Source organism: Chiloscyllium punctatum, chromosome 9 (assembly GCF_047496795.1).
Source record: "Chiloscyllium punctatum isolate Juve2018m chromosome 9, sChiPun1.3, whole genome shotgun sequence".
NCBI classification, from domain to species: Eukaryota; Metazoa; Chordata; class Chondrichthyes; order Orectolobiformes; family Hemiscylliidae; genus Chiloscyllium; species Chiloscyllium punctatum.
The window spans coordinates 126,597,690-126,619,147 of record NC_092747.1 but is presented as its reverse complement, the minus strand read 5'-3'; the positions used below and the strand labels follow the sequence as shown (position 1 = coordinate 126,619,147).

At 50.1% G+C, this 21,458-nt stretch overlaps 1 protein-coding gene across 1 annotated transcript in view; it reads right to left on the bottom strand.

Annotated features, from left to right (window-relative positions):
* Positions 1-252: 252 nt before the first annotated feature.
* LOC140481669 (stromelysin-1-like) overlaps positions 253-21,458 on the bottom strand; it is a 67,512-nt gene continuing 46,306 nt past the window's right edge. The window contains exon 10 of the mRNA XM_072578222.1: positions 253-546. Within this exon, the coding sequence (XP_072434323.1) occupies positions 449-546 (98 nt within the window). The 3' untranslated portion in view covers positions 253-448. The remainder of the gene's footprint in view (positions 547-21,458) is intronic.

Genomic DNA, 21,458 nt, shown 5'->3' with positions numbered 1-21,458 from the left:
CAGGTAAAAACAATGACTGCAGATGCTGGAAACCAGATTCTGGATTAGTGGTACTGGAAATGCACAGCAATTCAGGCAGCATCTGAGGAGTTGTAAAATCGACGTTTTGGGCAAAAGCCCTTCATCAGGAATAACTTTTATTCCTGATGAAGGGCTTTTGCCCGAAACGTCGATTTTACTGCTCCTCGGATGCTGCCTGAACTGCTGTACTCTTCCAGCACCACTAATCCAGAATTCTTTTAGTACAAGTTATGCGTTGCATTGAACAATTAAATCAGCTGATTAATCAATTTTAAACTAAAATGCAATGGTTTTATCGGAAAAGAGTTAGTGGTTAAACTTCATCGAGTAGCTAATTTCATTTTATACCAATGATTATATTTCTATCTTCTTGAAACGACATTCTCAAAGTCTTGGAACCCAGCAGTCTGGTAGAAAAGCATGTCAGTTATTCACAGTTTAGCCATGGTTGTGGTTCAAACTGCTTGATCAAGCGCCTTCCCCTGAACATGAACACAGAAGATCCACTTATGAGGTAACGTCTCCCTGTCAAATGGAAAAGAAATGTAAATATTATTTGCTTAAAACATGGGAACTACATTTCATTGTGAGGTTCATCATTGTTGTGTTATAACTCTGGCAGGTGACCAGGAGAACTCCCTTCCTAACAGGTTTATTTGGAAGCATGAGCTTTTGGAGTGCTGCTCCTTCAACAGGTGTTTGTGTGATCTTTAACTTTGTGCACCCCAATCCAACACTGGCACCTCCAAATCATTCCTCCCCAACAGTGTTGTGAATCTACCTACACCAAATGGACTGTAGCAATTCAAGAAATCAGATCCTCACCGTCACCTTCTCAAGGGCAGCTAGAGCTGGGCAATAAATGGTGGCCAAGCCAGTGACACCCACATTCATGAATGAATAAAACAGAGAAAACCTTCAAAATAAACAGATGCCAAATTCCAGCTGATCTGGGAGTTTACATTTGTTCTTGTAATTGACACACACTTCATATAATGTAATGATAGTGGTACTTTCCCTTTCATTTCCCCCAGGTTTCCCTTGAAGAGAGATTTATACCCATCCAAAAGCTCTTGCAAACTTGTTTTTAAGTCCACCAATTTCTGTATTCAGGAACATCTGAAAAATGCAGGGTAATCTCCTTTCACTCTGTACAGAGACAGTTCAGCACACTGATCCCTTCAGTAGCACCGCTTGTTGAGTGTATGCCCACAGTGTAATCTTGGCATGCTTCCTGGCAGGGCCTTTAACCACTCCTAAATATAGATTTGGGAATCAGAGACACCCCTGCAGCTGTATCCACTTCCACCTTTACTGTGTTCCTGTCTAATTTGGGAATGATTCAGAAACAACCAGCTTCAGCCCACAACTGACAGGATGTTTAACTGAAACTCTGCCACCTTTGAGCCATCTGCTTCTCCCACAGATACAGCTAACACCCAGTCAACTCAGCTGGTGGTGTGCACCTCGTGCCTTGCCCTCTGAATTCTCTCCTTTAGATACCTCTTGTCTTGCTTGAGTTGTACCTGGCAATTTCATGCAACATGACCCACTTGCTTTCACCTGTGGCACTGGGCTTCTCAACTCCAGTATATTGACTCTTTCTGGCCACTTTACCATATCAGCGATGACATTCAAATGTTTGTTACTGCACTTTCTCGAGTATCCAGTACTTTATACACCCATCTATAGACTGCATCTACCAGGCCCTCTGTCAAGGAAAGGCCGCCAGCATTCTCAAAGATCCATCCCATCCTGGCAATGCTTTTCTACAACCTCTACCATCAGGGAGAAGGTACAGAATCCTGAACATACGCACCAGCCGGTTTCGTAACAGTTTGCACCCTACTGTTAGAATACTGAATGGACTCACAAACTCTTAACATTCGCCTGTACCTGTGTTTTTGTTTTTGCCGCTGTTTACCTATTATTTACTATCTATGCTACTTAACTCTGTGATCTGCCTGTATTGCTCACAAGACAAAGCTTTTCACTGTGCCTCGGTACACATGACAATAAACTCAATTCAATTTTAGTCTCAGGTGTTGTCACTGGCAGCTAACTCCACTGAGACAGCAATTTTGAAAACTGCCTTCAAATGCAGGTACATCCTTGTTGGTAGCTTCCATTGGATGGCTTTGTATGTGAGGCTGAAAATAGCCCACTAGGAATCTTGGAGGAATCCTCTGAATTTGCAATTCTCATTTGAGGTGGCTACAAATTAGGCAAGGGACTCTCCCTCATGCATACTCGCAACAGTACTCCTGAAAACTGGCACCACGATATCATCAGCCATATTACTCACCTTTAAGAATGCTCCAAGTACAAATCAACTTGCTGTCTCTTCATCGAACAACCCCATTACGCCAAACAGCCCCATCACTTCAAACAGCCCCATCACTCCAAACAGCTCCATCACTCCAAGCAACCCCATTACGCCAAACAGCCCCATCACTCCAAACAGCCCCATCACTCCAAACAGCCCATTACTCCAAGCAACCCCATTACGCCAAACAGCCCCATCACTCCAAACAGCCCCATCACTCCAAACAGTCCCATCACTCCAAACAGACCCATGACTCCAAATAGCTCCATCACTCCAACAGCCCCATCACTCCATACGTCCCATCACTCCAAACAATCCCATCACTCCAAACAGCCCATTACTCCAAAAAGCTCCATCACTCCAAACAGCTCCCTCTCTTCAAACAGCTCCATTCCTCCAAACAGATCCATCACTCGAAACAGCTCCATCACTCCAAACAACTCCATCACTCCAAACAGTCTCATCACTCCAACAGCTCCATCACTCCAAACAGCTCCCTCTCTTCAAACAGTCTCATCACTCCAACAGCTCCATCACTCCAAACAGCCCAATCACTCCAAACAGACCCATCACTCCAAACAGACCCATCACTCCAAACAGCCCCATCACTCCAAACAGCCCCATCACTCCAAACAGTCTCATCACTCCAACAGCTCCATCACTCCAAACAGCCCAATCATTCCAAACAACCCCATCACTCTAAACAACCCCATCACTACAAATAGTCCCATCAATCCGTACAGACCCATCACTCCAAACATCCCCATCACTCCAAACAGCCCCATCACTCCAAACTGCTCCATCACTCCAAACAACCCCATCACTCCAAACACCTCCATCACTCCAAACAACCCCATCACTCCAAACAGCTCCATCACACCAAACAACACCAACACTCCAAACTACCCCATTACTCCAAACAGCCCCATCACTCCAAACAACCCCATCACTCCAAACAGCTCCATCACACCAAACAACACCAACACTCCAAACTACCCCATCACTCCAAACACCTCCATCACTCCAAACAACCCCATCACTCCAAACAGCTCCATCACACCAAACAACACAAAACACTCCAAACTACCCCATTACTCCAAACAGCCCCATCACTCCAAACAACCCCATCACTCCAAACAGCCCCATCACACCAAACAACACCAACACTCCAAACTACCCCATTACTCCAAACAGCCCCATCACTCCAAACTACCCCATTACTCCAAACAGCCCCATCACTCCAAACAAACCCATCACTCCAAACAGCTCCATCACTCCATATACCCCATCACTCCAAACAGCCCCATCACTCCAAACAGCTCCATCACTCCAAACAACCCCATCACTCCAAGCAACCCACTCACTCCAAACAACCCACTCACTCGAAACAGCTCCACCACTCCAAACAGCCCCATCACTCCAAACAGCCCCTTCACTCCAAACAGGCCCATCAATCCAAACAGCTCCATCACTCCAACCAGCCCCAACACTCCCAACAGCCCCATCACTCCAAACAACCATCTCCAAACAGCTCCATCACTCCAAACAGCCCCAACACTCCCAACAGCCCCATCACTCCAAACAACCATCTCCAAACAGCCCCATCACTCCAAACAGCCCCAACACTCCAAATAGCCCCATCACTCCAATCAACCCCATCACTCCAAACGATCCCTTCAATCTAAACAGTCCCATCACTCCAAACAACCCCATCCCTCCAAACAGCCCCTTCACTCCAAACAGCCCCATCAATCCAAACAGCTCCATCACTCCAACCAGCCCCAACACACCAAACAGCCCCATCACTCCAAACAGCCCCATCACTCCAAACAGCCCCTTCACTCCAAACAGGCCCATCAATCCAAACAGCTCCATCACTCCAACCAGCCCCAACACTCCCAACAGCCCCATCACTCCAAACAACCATCTCCAAACAGCTCCATCACTCCAAACAGCCCCAACACTCCCAACAGCCCCATCACTCCAAACAGCTCCATCACTGCAAACAGCCCCATCACTCCAAACAACCCCATCACTCCAAACAGCCCCATCACTCCAAACAGTCCCATCACTCAAACAATCACATCACTCCAAACAGTCTCATCACTCCAAACAGCCCCATGACTCCAAACAGCTCCATCACTCCAAACAACCCCATCACTCCAAGCAACCCACTCACTCCAAACAACCCACTCACTCGAAACAGCTCCACCACTCCAAACAGCCCCATCACTCCAAACAGCCCCTTCACTCCAAACAGGCCCATCAATCCAAACAGCTCCATCACTCCAACCAGCCCCAACACTCCCAACAGCCCCATCACTCCAAACAACCATCTCCAAACAGCTCCATCACTCCAAACAGCCCCAACACTCCCAACAGCCCCATCACTCCAAACAACCATCTCCAAACAGCCCCATCACTCCAAACAGCCCCAACACTCCAAATAGCCCCATCACTCCAATCAACCCCATCACTCCAAACGATCCCTTCAATCTAAACAGTCCCATCACTCCAAACAACCCCATCCCTCCAAACAGCCCCTTCACTCCAAACAGCCCCATCAATCCAAACAGCTCCATCACTCCAACCAGCCCCAACACACCAAACAGCCCCATCACTCCAAACAGCCCCATCACTCCAAACAGCCCCTTCACTCCAAACAGGCCCATCAATCCAAACAGCTCCATCACTCCAACCAGCCCCAACACTCCCAACAGCCCCATCACTCCAAACAACCATCTCCAAACAGCTCCATCACTCCAAACAGCCCCAACACTCCCAACAGCCCCATCACTCCAAACAACCATCTCCAAACAGCCCCATCACTCCAAACAGCCCCAACACTCAAATAGCCCCATCACTCCAATCAACCCCATCACTCCAAACGATCCCTTCAATCTAAACAGTCCCATCACTCCAAACAACCCCATCCCTCCAAACAGCCCCTTCACTCCAAACAGCCCCATCAATCCAAACAGCTCCATCACTCCAACCAGCCCCAACACACCAAACAGCCCCATCACTCCAAACAGCCCCATCACTCCAAACAGCCCCAACACACCAAACAGCCCCATCACTATAACAGCCCCATCACTCCAAACAACCGTCTCCAAACAGCACCATCACTCCAAACAGCCCCAACACTCCAAACGATCCCTTCAATCTAAACAGTCCCATCACTCCAAACAACCCCATCCCTCCAAACAGCCCCTTCACTCCAAACAGCCCCATCACTCCAAACAGCCCCATCACTCCAAACAGCTCCATCACTCCAAACAGCCCCATCACTCCAAACAACCATCTCCAAACAGCCCCATCACTCCAAACAGCCCCATCACTCCAAACAGCTCCATCACTCCAAACAGCTCCATCACTCCAAACAGCCCCAACACTCCCAACAGCCCCATCACTCCAAACAACCATCTCCAAACAGCCCCATCACTCCAAACAGCCCCAACACTCCAAATAGCCCCATCACTCCAATCAACCCCATCACTCCAAACGATCCCTTCAATCTAAACAGTCCCATCACTCCAAACAACCCCATCCCTCCAAACAGCCCCTTCACTCCAAACAGCCCCATCAATCCAAACAGCTCCATCACTCCAACCAGCCCCAACACACCAAACAGCCCCATCACTCCAAACAGCCCCATCACTCCAAACAGCCCCTTCACTCCAAACAGGCCCATCAATCCAAACAGCTCCATCACTCCAACCAGCCCCAACACTCCCAACAGCCCCATCACTCCAAACAACCATCTCCAAACAGCTCCATCACTCCAAACAGCCCCAACACTCCCAACAGCCCCATCACTCCAAACAACCATCTCCAAACAGCCCCATCACTCCAAACAGCCCCAACACTCAAATAGCCCCATCACTCCAATCAACCCCATCACTCCAAACGATCCCTTCAATCTAAACAGTCCCATCACTCCAAACAACCCCATCCCTCCAAACAGCCCCTTCATTCCAAACAGCCCCATCAATCCAAACAGCTCCATCACTCCAACCAGCCCCAACACACCAAACAGCCCCATCACTCCAAACAGCCCCATCACTCCAAACAGCCCCAACACACCAAACAGCCCCATCACTATAACAGCCCCATCACTCCAAACAACCGTCTCCAAACAGCACCATCACTCCAAACAGCCCCAACACTCCAAACGATCCCTTCAATCTAAACAGTCCCATCACTCCAAACAACCCCATCCCTCCAAACAGCCCCTTCACTCCAAACAGCCCCATCACTCCAAACAGCCCCATCACTCCAAACAGCTCCATCACTCCAAACAGCCCCATCACTCCAAACAACCATCTCCAAACAGCCCCATAACTCCAAACAACCATCTCCAAACAGCCCCATCACACCAAACAATCCCAACACTCCAAAGAGCACCATCACTCCAAACAGCCCCATCACTCCAAACGGCTCCATCACTCCAAACAGCCCCATCACTCCAAACAACCCCATCACTCCAAACAGCTCCATCACTCCAAACAGCTCCATCACTCCAAACAACCCCATCACTCCAAACAGCTCCATCACTCCAAACAGCCCCATCACTCCAAACAGCCCCATCACTCCAAACAGCCCCATCACTCCAAACAACCCCATCACTCCAAACTGCTCCATCACTCCAAACAGCTCCATCACTCCATATACTCCATCACTCCAAACAACCCCATCACTACAAACAATCCCAACACTCCAAAAAGCCCCATGTCTCCAAACAGTTCCATCACTCCAAACAGTCCCATCACTCCAAACAGCTCCATCACTCCATATACCCCATCACTCCAAACAGCCCCATCACTCCAAACAGCTCCATCACTCCAAACAGACCCATCACTCCAAGCAGCTCCATCACTCCGAACAGACCCATCACTCCAAACAGCTCCTTCACTGCAAACAGCCCCATCACTCCAAACAACCCCATCACTCCAAACAGCCCCATCACTCCAAACAGTCCCATCACTCAAACAATCCCATCACTCCAAACAGTCTCATCACTCCAAACAGACCCATCACTCCAAACAGCTCCATCACTCCAAACAACCCCATCACTCCAAACAACCCCATCACTCCAAACAGCTCCATCACTCCATATACCCCATCACTCCAAACAACCCCATCACTACAAACAATCCCAACACTCCAAACAGACCTATCACTCCAAACAGCTCCATCACTCCAAACAGCTCCATCACTCCAAACAGCCCCATTACTCCAAACAGCCCCATCACTCCAAACAGCCCCATCACTCCAAACAGCCCCATCACTCCAAACAACCCCATCACTCCAAACAGCTCCATCACTCCAAACAGCTCCATCACTCCAAACAACCCCATCACTCCAAACAGCTCCATCACTCCAAACAGCCCCATCACTCCAAACAGCCCCATCACTCCAAACAGCCCCATCACTCCAAACTGCTCCATCACTCCAAACTGCTCCATCACTCCATATACTCCATCACTCCAAATGATCCCTTCAATCTAAACAGTCCCATCACTCCAAACAACCCCATCCCTCCAAACAGCCCCTTCACTCCAAACAGCCCCATCACTCCAAACAGCTCCATCACTCCAACCAGCCCCAACACACCAAACAGCCCCATCACTCCAAACAGCCCCATCACTCCAAACAGCCCCAACACACCAAATAGCCCCATCACTATAACAGCCCCATCACTCCAAACAACCATCTCCAAACAGCCCCATCACTCCAAACAGCCCCAACACTCCAAACGATCCCTTCAATCTAAACAGTCCCATCACTCCAAACAACCCCATCACTCCAAACAGCCCCTTCACTCCAAACAGCCCCATCACTCCAAACAGCCCCATCACTCCAAACAACCATCTCCAAACAGCCCCATCACTCCAAACAGCCCCAACACTCCAAACGATCCCTTCAATCTAAACAGTCCCATCACTCCAAACAACCCCATCCCTCCAAACAGCCCCTTCACTCCAAACAGCCCCATCACTCCAAACAGCCCCATCACTCCAAACAGCTCCATCACTCCAAACAGCCCCATCACTCCAAACAACCATCTCCAAACAGCCCCATCACTCCAAACAACCATCTCCAAACAGCCCCATCACACCAAACAATCCCATCACTCCAAACAACCCCATCACTCCAAACAGCTCCATCACTCCAAACAGACCCATCACTCCAAACAGCTCCATCACTCCAAACAGCCCCATCACTCCAAACAGCTCCATCACTCCAAACAGCCCCATCACTCCAAACAACCCCATCACTCCAAACAGCTCCATCACTCCAAACAGCTCCATCACTCCAAACAACCCCATCACTCCAAACAGCTCCATCACTCCAAACAGTCCCATCACTCCAAACAGCCCCATCACTCCAAACAGCCCCATCACTCCAAACTGCTCCATCACTCCAAACAGCTCCATCACTCCAAACAACCCCATCACTACAAACAATCCCAACACTCCAAACAGCCCCATGACTCCAAACAGTTCCATCACTCCAAACAGCCCCATCACTCCAAACAGCTCCATCACTCCATATACCCCATCACTCCAAACAGCCCATCACTCCAAACAGCTCCATCACTCCAAACAGACCCATCACTCCAAACAGCTCCATCACTCCAAACAGACCCATTACTCCAAACAGCTCCATCACTGCAAACAGCCCCATCACTCCAAACAACCCCATCACTCCAAACAGCCCCATCACTCCAAACAGTCCCATCACTCAAACAATCCCATCACTCCAAACAGTCTCATCACTCCAAACAGACCCATCACTCCAAACAGCTCCATCACTCCAAACAACCCCATCACTCCAAACAACCCCATCACTCCAAACAGCTCCATCACTCCATATGCCCCATCACTCCAAACAACCCCATCACTACAAACAATCCCAACACTCCAAACAGACCTATCACTCCAAACAGCTCCATCACTCCAAACAGCTCCATCACTCCAAACAGCCCCATTACTCCAAACAGCCCCATCACTCCAAACGGCCCCATCACTCCAAACAGCCCCATCACTCCAAACAACCCCATCACTCCAATCAGACCCATCACTCCAAACAGCTCCATCACTCCAAACAACCCCATCACTCCAAACAGCTCCATCACTCCAAACAGCCCCATCACTCCAAACAGCCCCATCACTCCAAACAGCCCCAACACTCCGAACAACCCCATCACTCCAAACTGCTCCATCACTCCAAACAGCTCCATCACTCCATATACTCCATCACTCCAAACAACCCCATCACTACAAACAATCGCAACACTCCAAACAGCCCCATGACTCCAAACAGTTCCATCACTCCAAACAGCCCCATCACTCCAAACAGCTCCATCACTCCATATACCACATCACTCCAATCAGCCCCATCACTCCAAACAGCTCCATCACTCCAAACAGACCCATCACTCCAAACAGCTCCATCACTCCAAACAGACCCATCACTCCAAACAGCTCCATCACTGCAAACAGCCCCATCACTCCAAACAACCCCATCACTCCAAACAGCCCCATCACTCCAAACAGTCCCATCACTCAAACAATCCCATCACTCCAAACAGTTCCATCACTCCAAACAGCCCCATCACTCCAAACAGCTCCATCACTCCATATACCCCATCACTCCAAACAGCCCCATCACTCCAAACAGCTCCATCACTCCAAACAGACCCATCACTCCAAACAGCTCCATCACTCCAAACAGTCCCATCACTCCAAACAACCCCATCCGTCCAAACAGTCCCTTCATTCCAAACAGCCCCATCACTCCAAACAGCTCCATCACTCCAAACAGCCCCATCACTACAAACAATCCCAAAACTCCAAACAGACCCATCACTCCAAACAGCTCCATGACTCCAATCAGACCCATCACTCCAAACAGCTCCATCACTCCAAACAGCCCCATCACTCCAAACAGACCCATCACTCCAAACAGCTCCATCACTCCAAACAACCCCATCACTCCAAACAACCCCATCACTCCAAACAGCTCCATCACTCCATATACCCCATCACTCCAAACAACCCCATCACTACAAACAATCCCAACACTCCAAACAGACCTATCACTCCAAACAGCTCCATCACTCCAAACAGCTCCATCACTCCAAACAGCCCCATTATTCCAAACAGCCCCATCACTCCAAACAGCCCCATCACTCCAAACAGCCCCATCACTCCAAACAACCCCATCACTCCAAACAGCTCCATCACTCCAAACAGCTCCATCACTCCAAACAACCCCATCACTCCAAACAGCTCCATCACTCCAAACAGCCCCATCACTCCAAACAGCCCCATCACTCCAAACAACCCCATCACTCCAAACTGCTCCATCACTCCAAACAGCTCCATCACTCCAAACAGCTCCATCACTCCAAACAGACCCATCACTCCAAACAGCTCCATCACTGCAAACAGCCCCATCACTCCAAACAACCCCATCACTCCAAACAGCCCCATCACTCCAAACAGTCCCATCACTCAAACAATCCCATCACTCCAAACAGTTCCATCACTCCAAACAGCCCCATCACTCTAAACAGCTCCATCACTCCAAACAGACCCATCACTCCAAACAGCTCCATCACTCCAAACAGTCCCATCACTCCAAACAACCCCATCCGTCCAAACAGCCCCTTCATTCCAAACAGCCCCATCACTCCAAACAGCCCCATCACTCCAAACAGCTCCATCACTCCAAACAGCCCCATCACTCCAAACAACCATCTCCAAACAGCCCCATCACTCCAAACAACCATCTCCAAACAGCCCCATCACACCAAACAATCCCAACACTCCAAACAGCACCATCACTCCAAACAGCCCCATCACTCCAAACAGCACCATCACTCCAAACAGCTCCATCACTCCATATACCCCATCACTCCAAACAGCCCCATCACTCCAAACAGCTCCATCACTCCAAACAGACCCATCACTCCAAACAGCTCCATCACTCCAAACAGCCCCATCACTACAAACAATCCCAACACTCCAAACAGACCCATCACTCCAAACAGCTCCATCACTCCAATCAGACCCATCACTCCAAACAGCTCCATCACTCCAAACAGACCCATCACTCCAAATAGCTCCATCACTCCAACAGCCCCATCACTCCATACGTCCCATCACTCCAAACAATCCCATCACTCCAAACAGCCCATTACTCCAAAAAGCTCCATCACTCCAAACAGCTCCCTCTCTTCAAACAGCTCCATTCCTCCAAACAGATCCATCACTCGAAACAGCTCCATCACTCCAAACAACTCCATCACTCCAAACAGTCTCATCACTCCAACAGCTCCATCACTCCAAACAGCTCCCTCTCTTCAAACAGTCTCATCACTCCAACAGCTCCATCACTCCAAACAGCCCAATCACTCCAAACAGACCCATCACTCCAAACAGACCCATCACTCCAAACAGCCCCATCACTCCAAACAGCCCCATCACTCCAAACAATCTCATCACTCCAACAGCTCCATCACTCCAAACAGCCCAATCATTCCAAACAACCCCATCACTCTAAACAACCCCATCACTACAAATAGTCCCATCAATCCGTACAGACCCATCACTCCAAACATCCCCATCACTCCAAACAGCCCCATCACTCCAAACTGCTCCATCACTCCAAACAACCCCATCACTCCAAACACCTCCATCACTCCAAACAACCCCATCACTCCAAACAGCTCCATCACACCAAACAACACCAACACTCCAAACTACCCCATTACTCCAAACAGCCCCATCACTCCAAACAACCCCATCACTCCAAACAGCTCCATCACACCAAACAACACCAACACTCCAAACTACCCCATCACTCCAAACAGCTCCATCACTCCAAACAGCCCCATTACTCCAAACAGCCCCATCACTCCAAACGGCCCCATCACTCCAAACAGCCCCATCACTCCAAACAACCCCATCACTCCAATCAGACCCATCACTCCAAACAGCTCCATCACTCCAAACAACCCCATCACTCCAAACAGCTCCATCACTCCAAACAGCCCCATCACTCCAAACAGCCCCATCACTCCAAACAGCCCCAACACTCCGAACAACCCCATCACTCCAAACTGCTCCATCACTCCAAACAGCTCCATCACTCCATATACTCCATCACTCCAAACAACCCCATCACTACAAACAATCGCAACAATCCAAACAGCCCCATGACTCCAAACAGTTCCATCACTCCAAACAGCCCCATCACTCCAAACAGCTCCATCACTCCATATACCACATCACTCCAATCAGCCCCATCACTCCAAACAGCTCCATCACTCCAAACAGACCCATCACTCCAAACAGCTCCATCACTCCAAACAGACCCATCACTCCAAACAGCTCCATCACTGCAAACAGCCCCATCACTCCAAACAACCCCATCACTCCAAACAGCCCCATCACTCCAAACAGTCCCATCACTCAAACAATCCCATCACTCCAAACAGTTCCATCACTCCAAACAGCCCCATCACTCCAAACAGCTCCATCACTCCATATACCCCATCACTCCAAACAGCCCCATCACTCCAAACAGCTCCATCACTCCAAACAGACCCATCACTCCAAACAGCCCCATTACTCCAAACAGCCCCATCACTCCAAACGGCCCCATCACTCCAAACAGCCCCATCACTCCAAACAACCCCATCACTCCAATCAGACCCATCACTCCAAACAGCTCCATCACTCCAAACAACCCCATCACTCCAAACAGCTCCATCACTCCAAACAGCCCCATCACTCCAAACAGCCCCATCACTCCAAACAGCCCCAACACTCCGAACAACCCCATCACTCCAAACTGCTCCATCACTCCAAACAGCTCCATCACTCCATATACTCCATCACTCCAAACAACCCCATCACTACAAACAATCGCAACACTCCAAACAGCCCCATGACTCCAAACAGTTCCATCACTCCAAACAGCCCCATCACTCCAAACAGCTCCATCACTCCATATACCACATCACTCCAATCAGCCCCATCACTCCAAACAGCTCCATCACTCCAAACAGACCCATCACTCCAAACAGCTCCATCACTCCAAACAGACCCATCACTCCAAACAGCTCCATCACTGCAAACAGCCCCATCACTCCAAACAACCCCATCACTCCAAACAGCCCCATCACTCCAAACAGTCCCATCACTCAAACAATCCCATCACTCCAAACAGTTCCATCACTCCAAACAGCCCCATCACTCCAAACAGCTCCATCACTCCATATACCCCATCACTCCAAACAGCCCCATCACTCCAAACAGCTCCATCACTCCAAACAGACCCATCACTCCAAACAGCTCCATCACTCCAAACAGTCCCATCACTCCAAACAACCCCATCCGTCCAAACAGTCCCTTCATTCCAAACAGCCCCATCACTCCAAACAGCTCCATCACTCCAAACAGCCCCATCACTACAAACAATCCCAAAACTCCAAACAGACCCATCACTCCAAACAGCTCCATGACTCCAATCAGACCCATCACTCCAAACAGCTCCATCACTCCAAACAGCCCCATCACTCCAAACAGACCCATCACTCCAAACAGCTCCATCACTCCAAACAACCCCATCACTCCAAACAACCCCATCACTCCAAACAGCTCCATCACTCCATATACCCCATCACTCCAAACAACCCCATCACTACAAACAATCCCAACACTCCAAACAGACCTATCACTCCAAACAGCTCCATCACTCCAAACAGCTCCATCACTCCAAACAGCCCCATTATTCCAAACAGCCCCATCACTCCAAACAGCCCCATCACTCCAAACAGCCCCATCACTCCAAACAACCCCATCACTCCAAACAGCTCCATCACTCCAAACAGCTCCATCACTCCAAACAACCCCATCACTCCAAACAGCTCCATCACTCCAAACAGCCCCATCACTCCAAACAGCCCCATCACTCCAAACAACCCCATCACTCCAAACTGCTCCATCACTCCAAACAGCTCCATCACTCCAAACAGCTCCATCACTCCAAACAGACCCATCACTCCAAACAGCTCCATCACTGCAAACAGCCCCATCACTCCAAACAACCCCATCACTCCAAACAGCCCCATCACTCCAAACAGTCCCATCACTCAAACAATCCCATCACTCCAAACAGTTCCATCACTCCAAACAGCCCCATCACTCTAAACAGCTCCATCACTCCAAACAGACCCATCACTCCAAACAGCTCCATCACTCCAAACAGTCCCATCACTCCAAACAACCCCATCCGTCCAAACAGCCCCTTCATTCCAAACAGCCCCATCACTCCAAACAGCCCCATCACTCCAAACAGCTCCATCACTCCAAACAGCCCCATCACTCCAAACAACCATCTCCAAACAGCCCCATCACTCCAAACAACCATCTCCAAACAGCCCCATCACACCAAACAATCCCAACACTCCAAACAGCACCATCACTCCAAACAGCCCCATCACTCCAAACAGCTCCATCACTCCAAACAGACCCATCACTCCAAACAGCTCCATCACTCCAAACAGCCCCATCACTACAAACAATCCCAACACTCCAAACAGACCCATCACTCCAAACAGCTCCATCACTCCAATCAGACCCATCACTCCAAACAGCTCCATCACTCCAAACAGACCCATCACTCCAAATAGCTCCATCACTCCAACAGCCCCATCACTCCATACGTCCCATCACTCCAAACAATCCCATCACTCCAAACAGCCCATTACTCCAAAAAGCTCCATCACTCCAAACAGCTCCCTCTCTTCAAACAGCTCCATTCCTCCAAACAGATCCATCACTCGAAACAGCTCCATCACTCCAAACAACTCCATCACTCCAAACAGTCTCATCACTCCAACAGCTCCATCACTCCAAACAGCTCCCTCTCTTCAAACAGTCTCATCACTCCAACAGCTCCATCACTCCAAACAGCCCAATCACTCCAAACAGACCCATCACTCCAAACAGACCCATCACTCCAAACAGCCCCATCACTCCAAACAGCCCCATCACTCCAAACAGTCTCATCACTCCAACAGCTCCATCACTCCAAACAGCCCAATCATTCCAAACAACCCCATCACTCTAAACAACCCCATCACTACAAATAGTCCCATCAATCCGTACAGACCCATCACTCCAAACATCCCCATCACTCCAAACAGCCCCATCACTCCAAACTGCTCCATCACTCCAAACAACCCCATCACTCCAAACACCTCCATCACTCCAAACAACCCCATCACTCCAAACAGCTCCATCACACCAAACAACACCAACACTCCAAACTACCCCATTACTCCAAACAGCCCCATCACTCCAAACAACCCCATCACTCCAAACAGCTCCATCACACCAAACAACACCAACACTCCAAACTACCCCATCACTCCAAACACCTCCATCACTCCAAACAACCCCATCACTCCAAACAGCTCCATCACACCAAACAACACAAAACACTCCAAACTACCCCATTACTCCAAACAGCCCCATCACTCCAAACAACCCCATCACTCCAAACAGCCCCATCACACCAAACAACACCAACACTCCAAACTACCCCATTACTCCAAACAGCCCCATCACTCCAAACTACCCCATTACTCCAAACAGCCCCATCACTCCAAACAAACCCATCACTCCAAACAGCTCCATCACTCCATATACCCCATCACTCCAAACAGCCCCATCACTCCAAACAGCTCCATCACTCCAAACAACCCCATCACTCCAAGCAACCCACTCACTCCAAACAACCCACTCACTCGAAACAGCTCCACCACTCCAAACAGCCCCATCACTCCAAACAGCCCCTTCACTCCAAACAGGCCCATCAATCCAAACAGCTCCATCACTCCAACCAGCCCCAACACTCCCAACAGCCCCATCACTCCAAACAACCATCTCCAAACAGCTCCATCACTCCAAACAGCCCCAACACTCCCAACAGCCCCATCACTCCAAACAACCATCTCCAAACAGCCCCATCACTCCAAACAGCCCCAACACTCCAAATAGCCCCATCACTCCAATCAACCCCATCACTCCAAACGATCCCTTCAATCTAAACAGTCCCATCACTCCAAACAACCCCATCCCTCCAAACAGCCCCTTCACTCCAAACAGCCCCATCAATCCAAACAGCTCCATCACTCCAACCAGCCCCAACACACCAAACAGCCCCATCACTCCAAACAGCCCCATCACTCCAAACAGCCCCTTCACTCCAAACAGGCCCATCAATCCAAACAGCTCCATCACTCCAACCAGCCCCAACACTCCCAACAGCCCCATCACTCCAAACAACCATCTCCAAACAGCTCCATCACTCCAAACAGCCCCAACACTCCCAACAGCCCCATCACTCCAAACAGCTCCATCACTGCAAACAGCCCCATCACTCCAAACAACCCCATCACTCCAAACAGCCCCATCACTCCAAACAGTCCCATCACTCAAACAATCACATCACTCCAAACAGTCTCATCACTCCAAACAGCCCCATGACTCCAAACAGCTCCATCACTCCAAACAACCCCATCACTCCAAGCAACCCACTCACTCCAAACAACCCACTCACTCGAAACAGCTCCACCACTCCAAACAGCCCCATCACTCCAAACAGCCCCTTCACTCCAAACAGGCCCATCAATCCAAACAGCTCCATCACTCCAACCAGCCCCAACACTCCCAACAGCCCCATCACTCCAAACAACCATCTCCAAACAGCTCCATCACTCCAAACAGCCCCAACACTCCCAACAGCCCCATCACTCCAAACAACCATCTCCAAACAGCCCCATCACTCCAAACAGCCCCAACACTCCAAATAGCCCCATCACTCCAATCAACCCCATCACTCCAAACGATCCCTTCAATCTAAACAGTCCCATCACTCCAAACAACCCCATCCCTCCAAACAGCCCCTTCACTCCAAACAGCCCCATCAATCCAAACAGCTCCATCACTCCAACCAGCCCCAACACACCAAACAGCCCCATCACTCCAAACAGCCCCATCACTCCAAACAGCCCCTTCACTCCAAACAGGCCCATCAATCCAAACAGCTCCATCACTCCAACCAGCCCCAACACTCCCAACAGCCCCATCACTCCAAACAACCATCTCCAAACAGCTCCATCACTCCAAACAGCCCCAACACTCCCAACAGCCCCATCACTCCAAACAGCTCCATCACTGCAAACAGCCCCATCACTCCAAACAACCCCATCACTCCAAACAGCCCCATCACTCCAAACAGTCCCATCACTCAAACAATCACATCACTCCAAACAGTCTCATCACTCCAAACAGCCCCATGACTCCAAACAGCTCCATCACTCCAAACAACCCCATCACTCCAAGCAACCCACTCACTCCAAGCAACCCACTCACTCGAAACAGCTCCACCACTCCAAACAGCCCCATCACTCCAAACAGCCCCTTCACTCCAAACAGGCCCATCAATCCAAACAGCTCCATCACTCCAACCAGCCCCAACACTCCCAACAGCCCCATCACTCCAAACAACCATCTCCAAACAGCTCCATCACTCCAAACAGCCCCAACACTCCCAACAGCCCCATCACTCCAAACAACCATCTCCAAACAGCCCCATCACTCCAAACAGCCCCAACACTCCAAATAGCCCCATCACTCCAATCAACCCCATCACTCCAAACGATCCCTTCAATCTAAACAGTCCCATCACTCCAAACAACCCCATCCCTCCAAACAGCCCCTTCACTCCAAACAGCCCCATCAATCCAAACAGCTCCATCACTCCAACCAGCCCCAACACACCAAACAGCCCCATCACTCCAAACAGCCCCATCACTCCAAACAGCCCCTTCACTCCAAACAGGCCCATCAATCCAAACAGCTCCATCACTCCAACCAGCCCCAACACTCCCAACAGCCCCATCACTCCAAACAACCATCTCCAAACAGCCCCATCACTCCAAACAGCCCCAACACTCAAATAGCCCCATCACTCCAATCAACCCCATCACTCCAAACGATCCCTTCAATCTAAACAGTCCCATCACTCCAAACAACCCCATCCCTCCAAACAGCCCCTTCACTCCAAACAGCCCCATCAATCCAAACAGCTCCATCACTCCAACCAGCCCCAACACACCAAACAGCCCCATCACTCCAAACAGCCCCATCACTCCAAACAGCCCCAACACACCAAACAGCCCCATCACTATAACAGCCCCATCACTATAACAACCCCATCACTCCAAACGATCCCTTCAATCTAAACAGTCCCATCACTCCAAACAACCCCATCCCTCCAAACAGCCCCTTCACTCCAAACAGCCCCATCACTCCAAACAGCCCCATCACTCCAAACAGCTCCATCACTCCAAACAGCCCCATCACTCCAAACAACCATCTCCAAACAGCCCCATCACTCCAAACAGCCCCATCACTCCAAACAGCTCCATCACTCCAAACAGCTCCATCACTCCAAACAGCCCCAACACTCCCAACAGCCCCATCACTCCAAACAACCATCTCCAAACAGCCCCATCACTCCAAACAGCCCCAACACTCCAAATAGCCCCATCACTCCAATCAACCCCATCACTCCAAACGATCCCTTCAATCTAAACAGTCCCATCACTCCAAACAACCCCATCCCTCCAAACAGCCCCTTCACTCCAAACAGCCCCATCAATCCAAACAGCTCCATCACTCCAACCAGCCCCAACACACCAAACAGCCCCATCACTCCAAACAGCCCCATCACTCCAAACAGCCCCTTCACTCCAAACAGGCCCATCAATCCAAACAGCTCCATCACTCCAACCAGCCCCAACACTCCCAACAGCCCCATCACTCCAAACAACCATCTCCAAACAGCTCCATCACTCCAAACAGCCCCAACACTCCCAACAGCCCCATCACTCCAAACAACCATCTCCAAACAGCCCCATCACTCCAAACAGCCCCAACACTCAAATAGCCCCATCACTCCAATCAACCCCATCACTCCAAACGATCCCTTCAATCTAAACAGTCCCATCACTCCAAACAACCCCATCCCTCCAAACAGCCCCTTCACTCCAAACAGCCCCATCACTCCAAACAGCTCCATCACTCCAAACAACCCCATCACTCCAAACAACCCCATCACTCCAAACAGCTCCATCACTCCATATACCCCATCACTCCAAACAACCCCATCACTACAAACAATCCCAACACTCCAAACAGACCTATCACTCCAAACAGCTCCATCACTCCAAACAGCTCCATCACTCCAAACAGCCCCATTACTCCAAACAGCCCCATCACTCCAAACAGCCCCATCACTCCAAACAGCCCCATCACTCCAAACAACCCCATCACTCCAAACAGCTCCATCACTCCAAACAGCTCCATCACTCCAAACAACCCCATCACTCCAAACAGCTCCATCACTCCAAACAGCCCCATCACTCCAAACAGCCCCATCACTCCAAACTGCTCCATCACTCCAAACTGCTCCATCACTCCATATACTCCATCACTCCAAATGATCCCTTCAATCTAAACAGTCCCATCACTCCAAACAACCCCATCCCTCCAAACAGCCCCTTCACTCCAAACAGCCCCATCACTCCAAACAGCTCCATCACTCCAACCAGCCCCAACACACCAAACAGCCCCATCACTCCAAACAGCCCCATCACTCCAAACAGCCCCAACACACCAAACAGCCCCATCACTATAACAGCCCCATCACTCCAAACAACCATCTCCAAACAGCCCCATCACTCCAAACAGCCCCAACACTCCAAACGATCCCTTCAATCTAAACAGTCCCATCACTCCAAACAACCCCATCACTCCAAACAGCCCCTTCACTCCAAACAGCCCCATCACTCCAAACAGCCCCATCACTCCAAACAACCATCTCCAAACAGCCCCATCACTCCAAACAGCCCCAACACTCCAAACGATCCCTTCAATCTAAACAGTCCCATCACTCCAAACAACCCCATCCCTCCAAACAGCCCCTTCACTCCAAACAGCCCCATCACTCCAAACAGCTCCATCACTCCAAACAGCCCCATCACTCCAAACAACCATCTCCAAACAGCCCCATCACTCCAAACAACCATCTCCAAACAGCCCCATCACACCAAACAATCCCATCACTCCAAACAACCCCATCACTCCAAACAGCTCCATCACTCCAAACAGACCCATCACTCCAAACAGCTCCATCACTCCAAACAGCCCCATCACTCCAAACAGCTCCATCACTCCAAACAGCCCCATCACTCCAAACAACCCCATCACTCCAAACAGCTCCATCACTCCAAACAGCTCCATCACTCCAAACAACCCCATCACTCCAAACAGCTCCATCACTCCAAACAGTCCCATCACTCCAAACAGCCCCATCACTCCAAACAGCCCCATCACTCCAAACTGCTCCATCACTCCAAACAGCTCCATCACTCCAAACAACCCCATCACTACAAACAATCCCAACACTCCAAACAGCCCCATGACTCCAAACAGTTCCATCACTCCAAACAGCCCCATCACTCCAAACAGCTCCATCACTCCATATACCCCATCACTCCAAACAGCCCATCACTCCAAACAGCTCCATCACTCCAAACAGACCCATCACTCCAAACAGCTCCATCACTCCAAACAGACCCATTACTCCAAACAGCTCCATCACTGCAAACAGCCCCATCACTCCAAACAACCCCATCACTCCAAACAGCCCCATCACTCCAAACAGTCCCATCACTCAAACAATCCCATCACTCCAAACAGTCTCATCACTCCAAACAGACCCATCACTCCAAACAGCTCCATCACTCCAAACAACCCCATCACTCCAAACAACCCCATCACTCCAAACAGCTCCATCACTCCATATGCCCCATCACTCCAAACAACCCCATCACTACAAACAATCCCAACACTCCAAACAGACCTATCACTCCAAACAGCTCCATCACTCCAAACAGCTCCATCACTCCAAACAGCCCCATTACTCCAAACAGCCCCATCACTCCAAACGGCCCCATCAC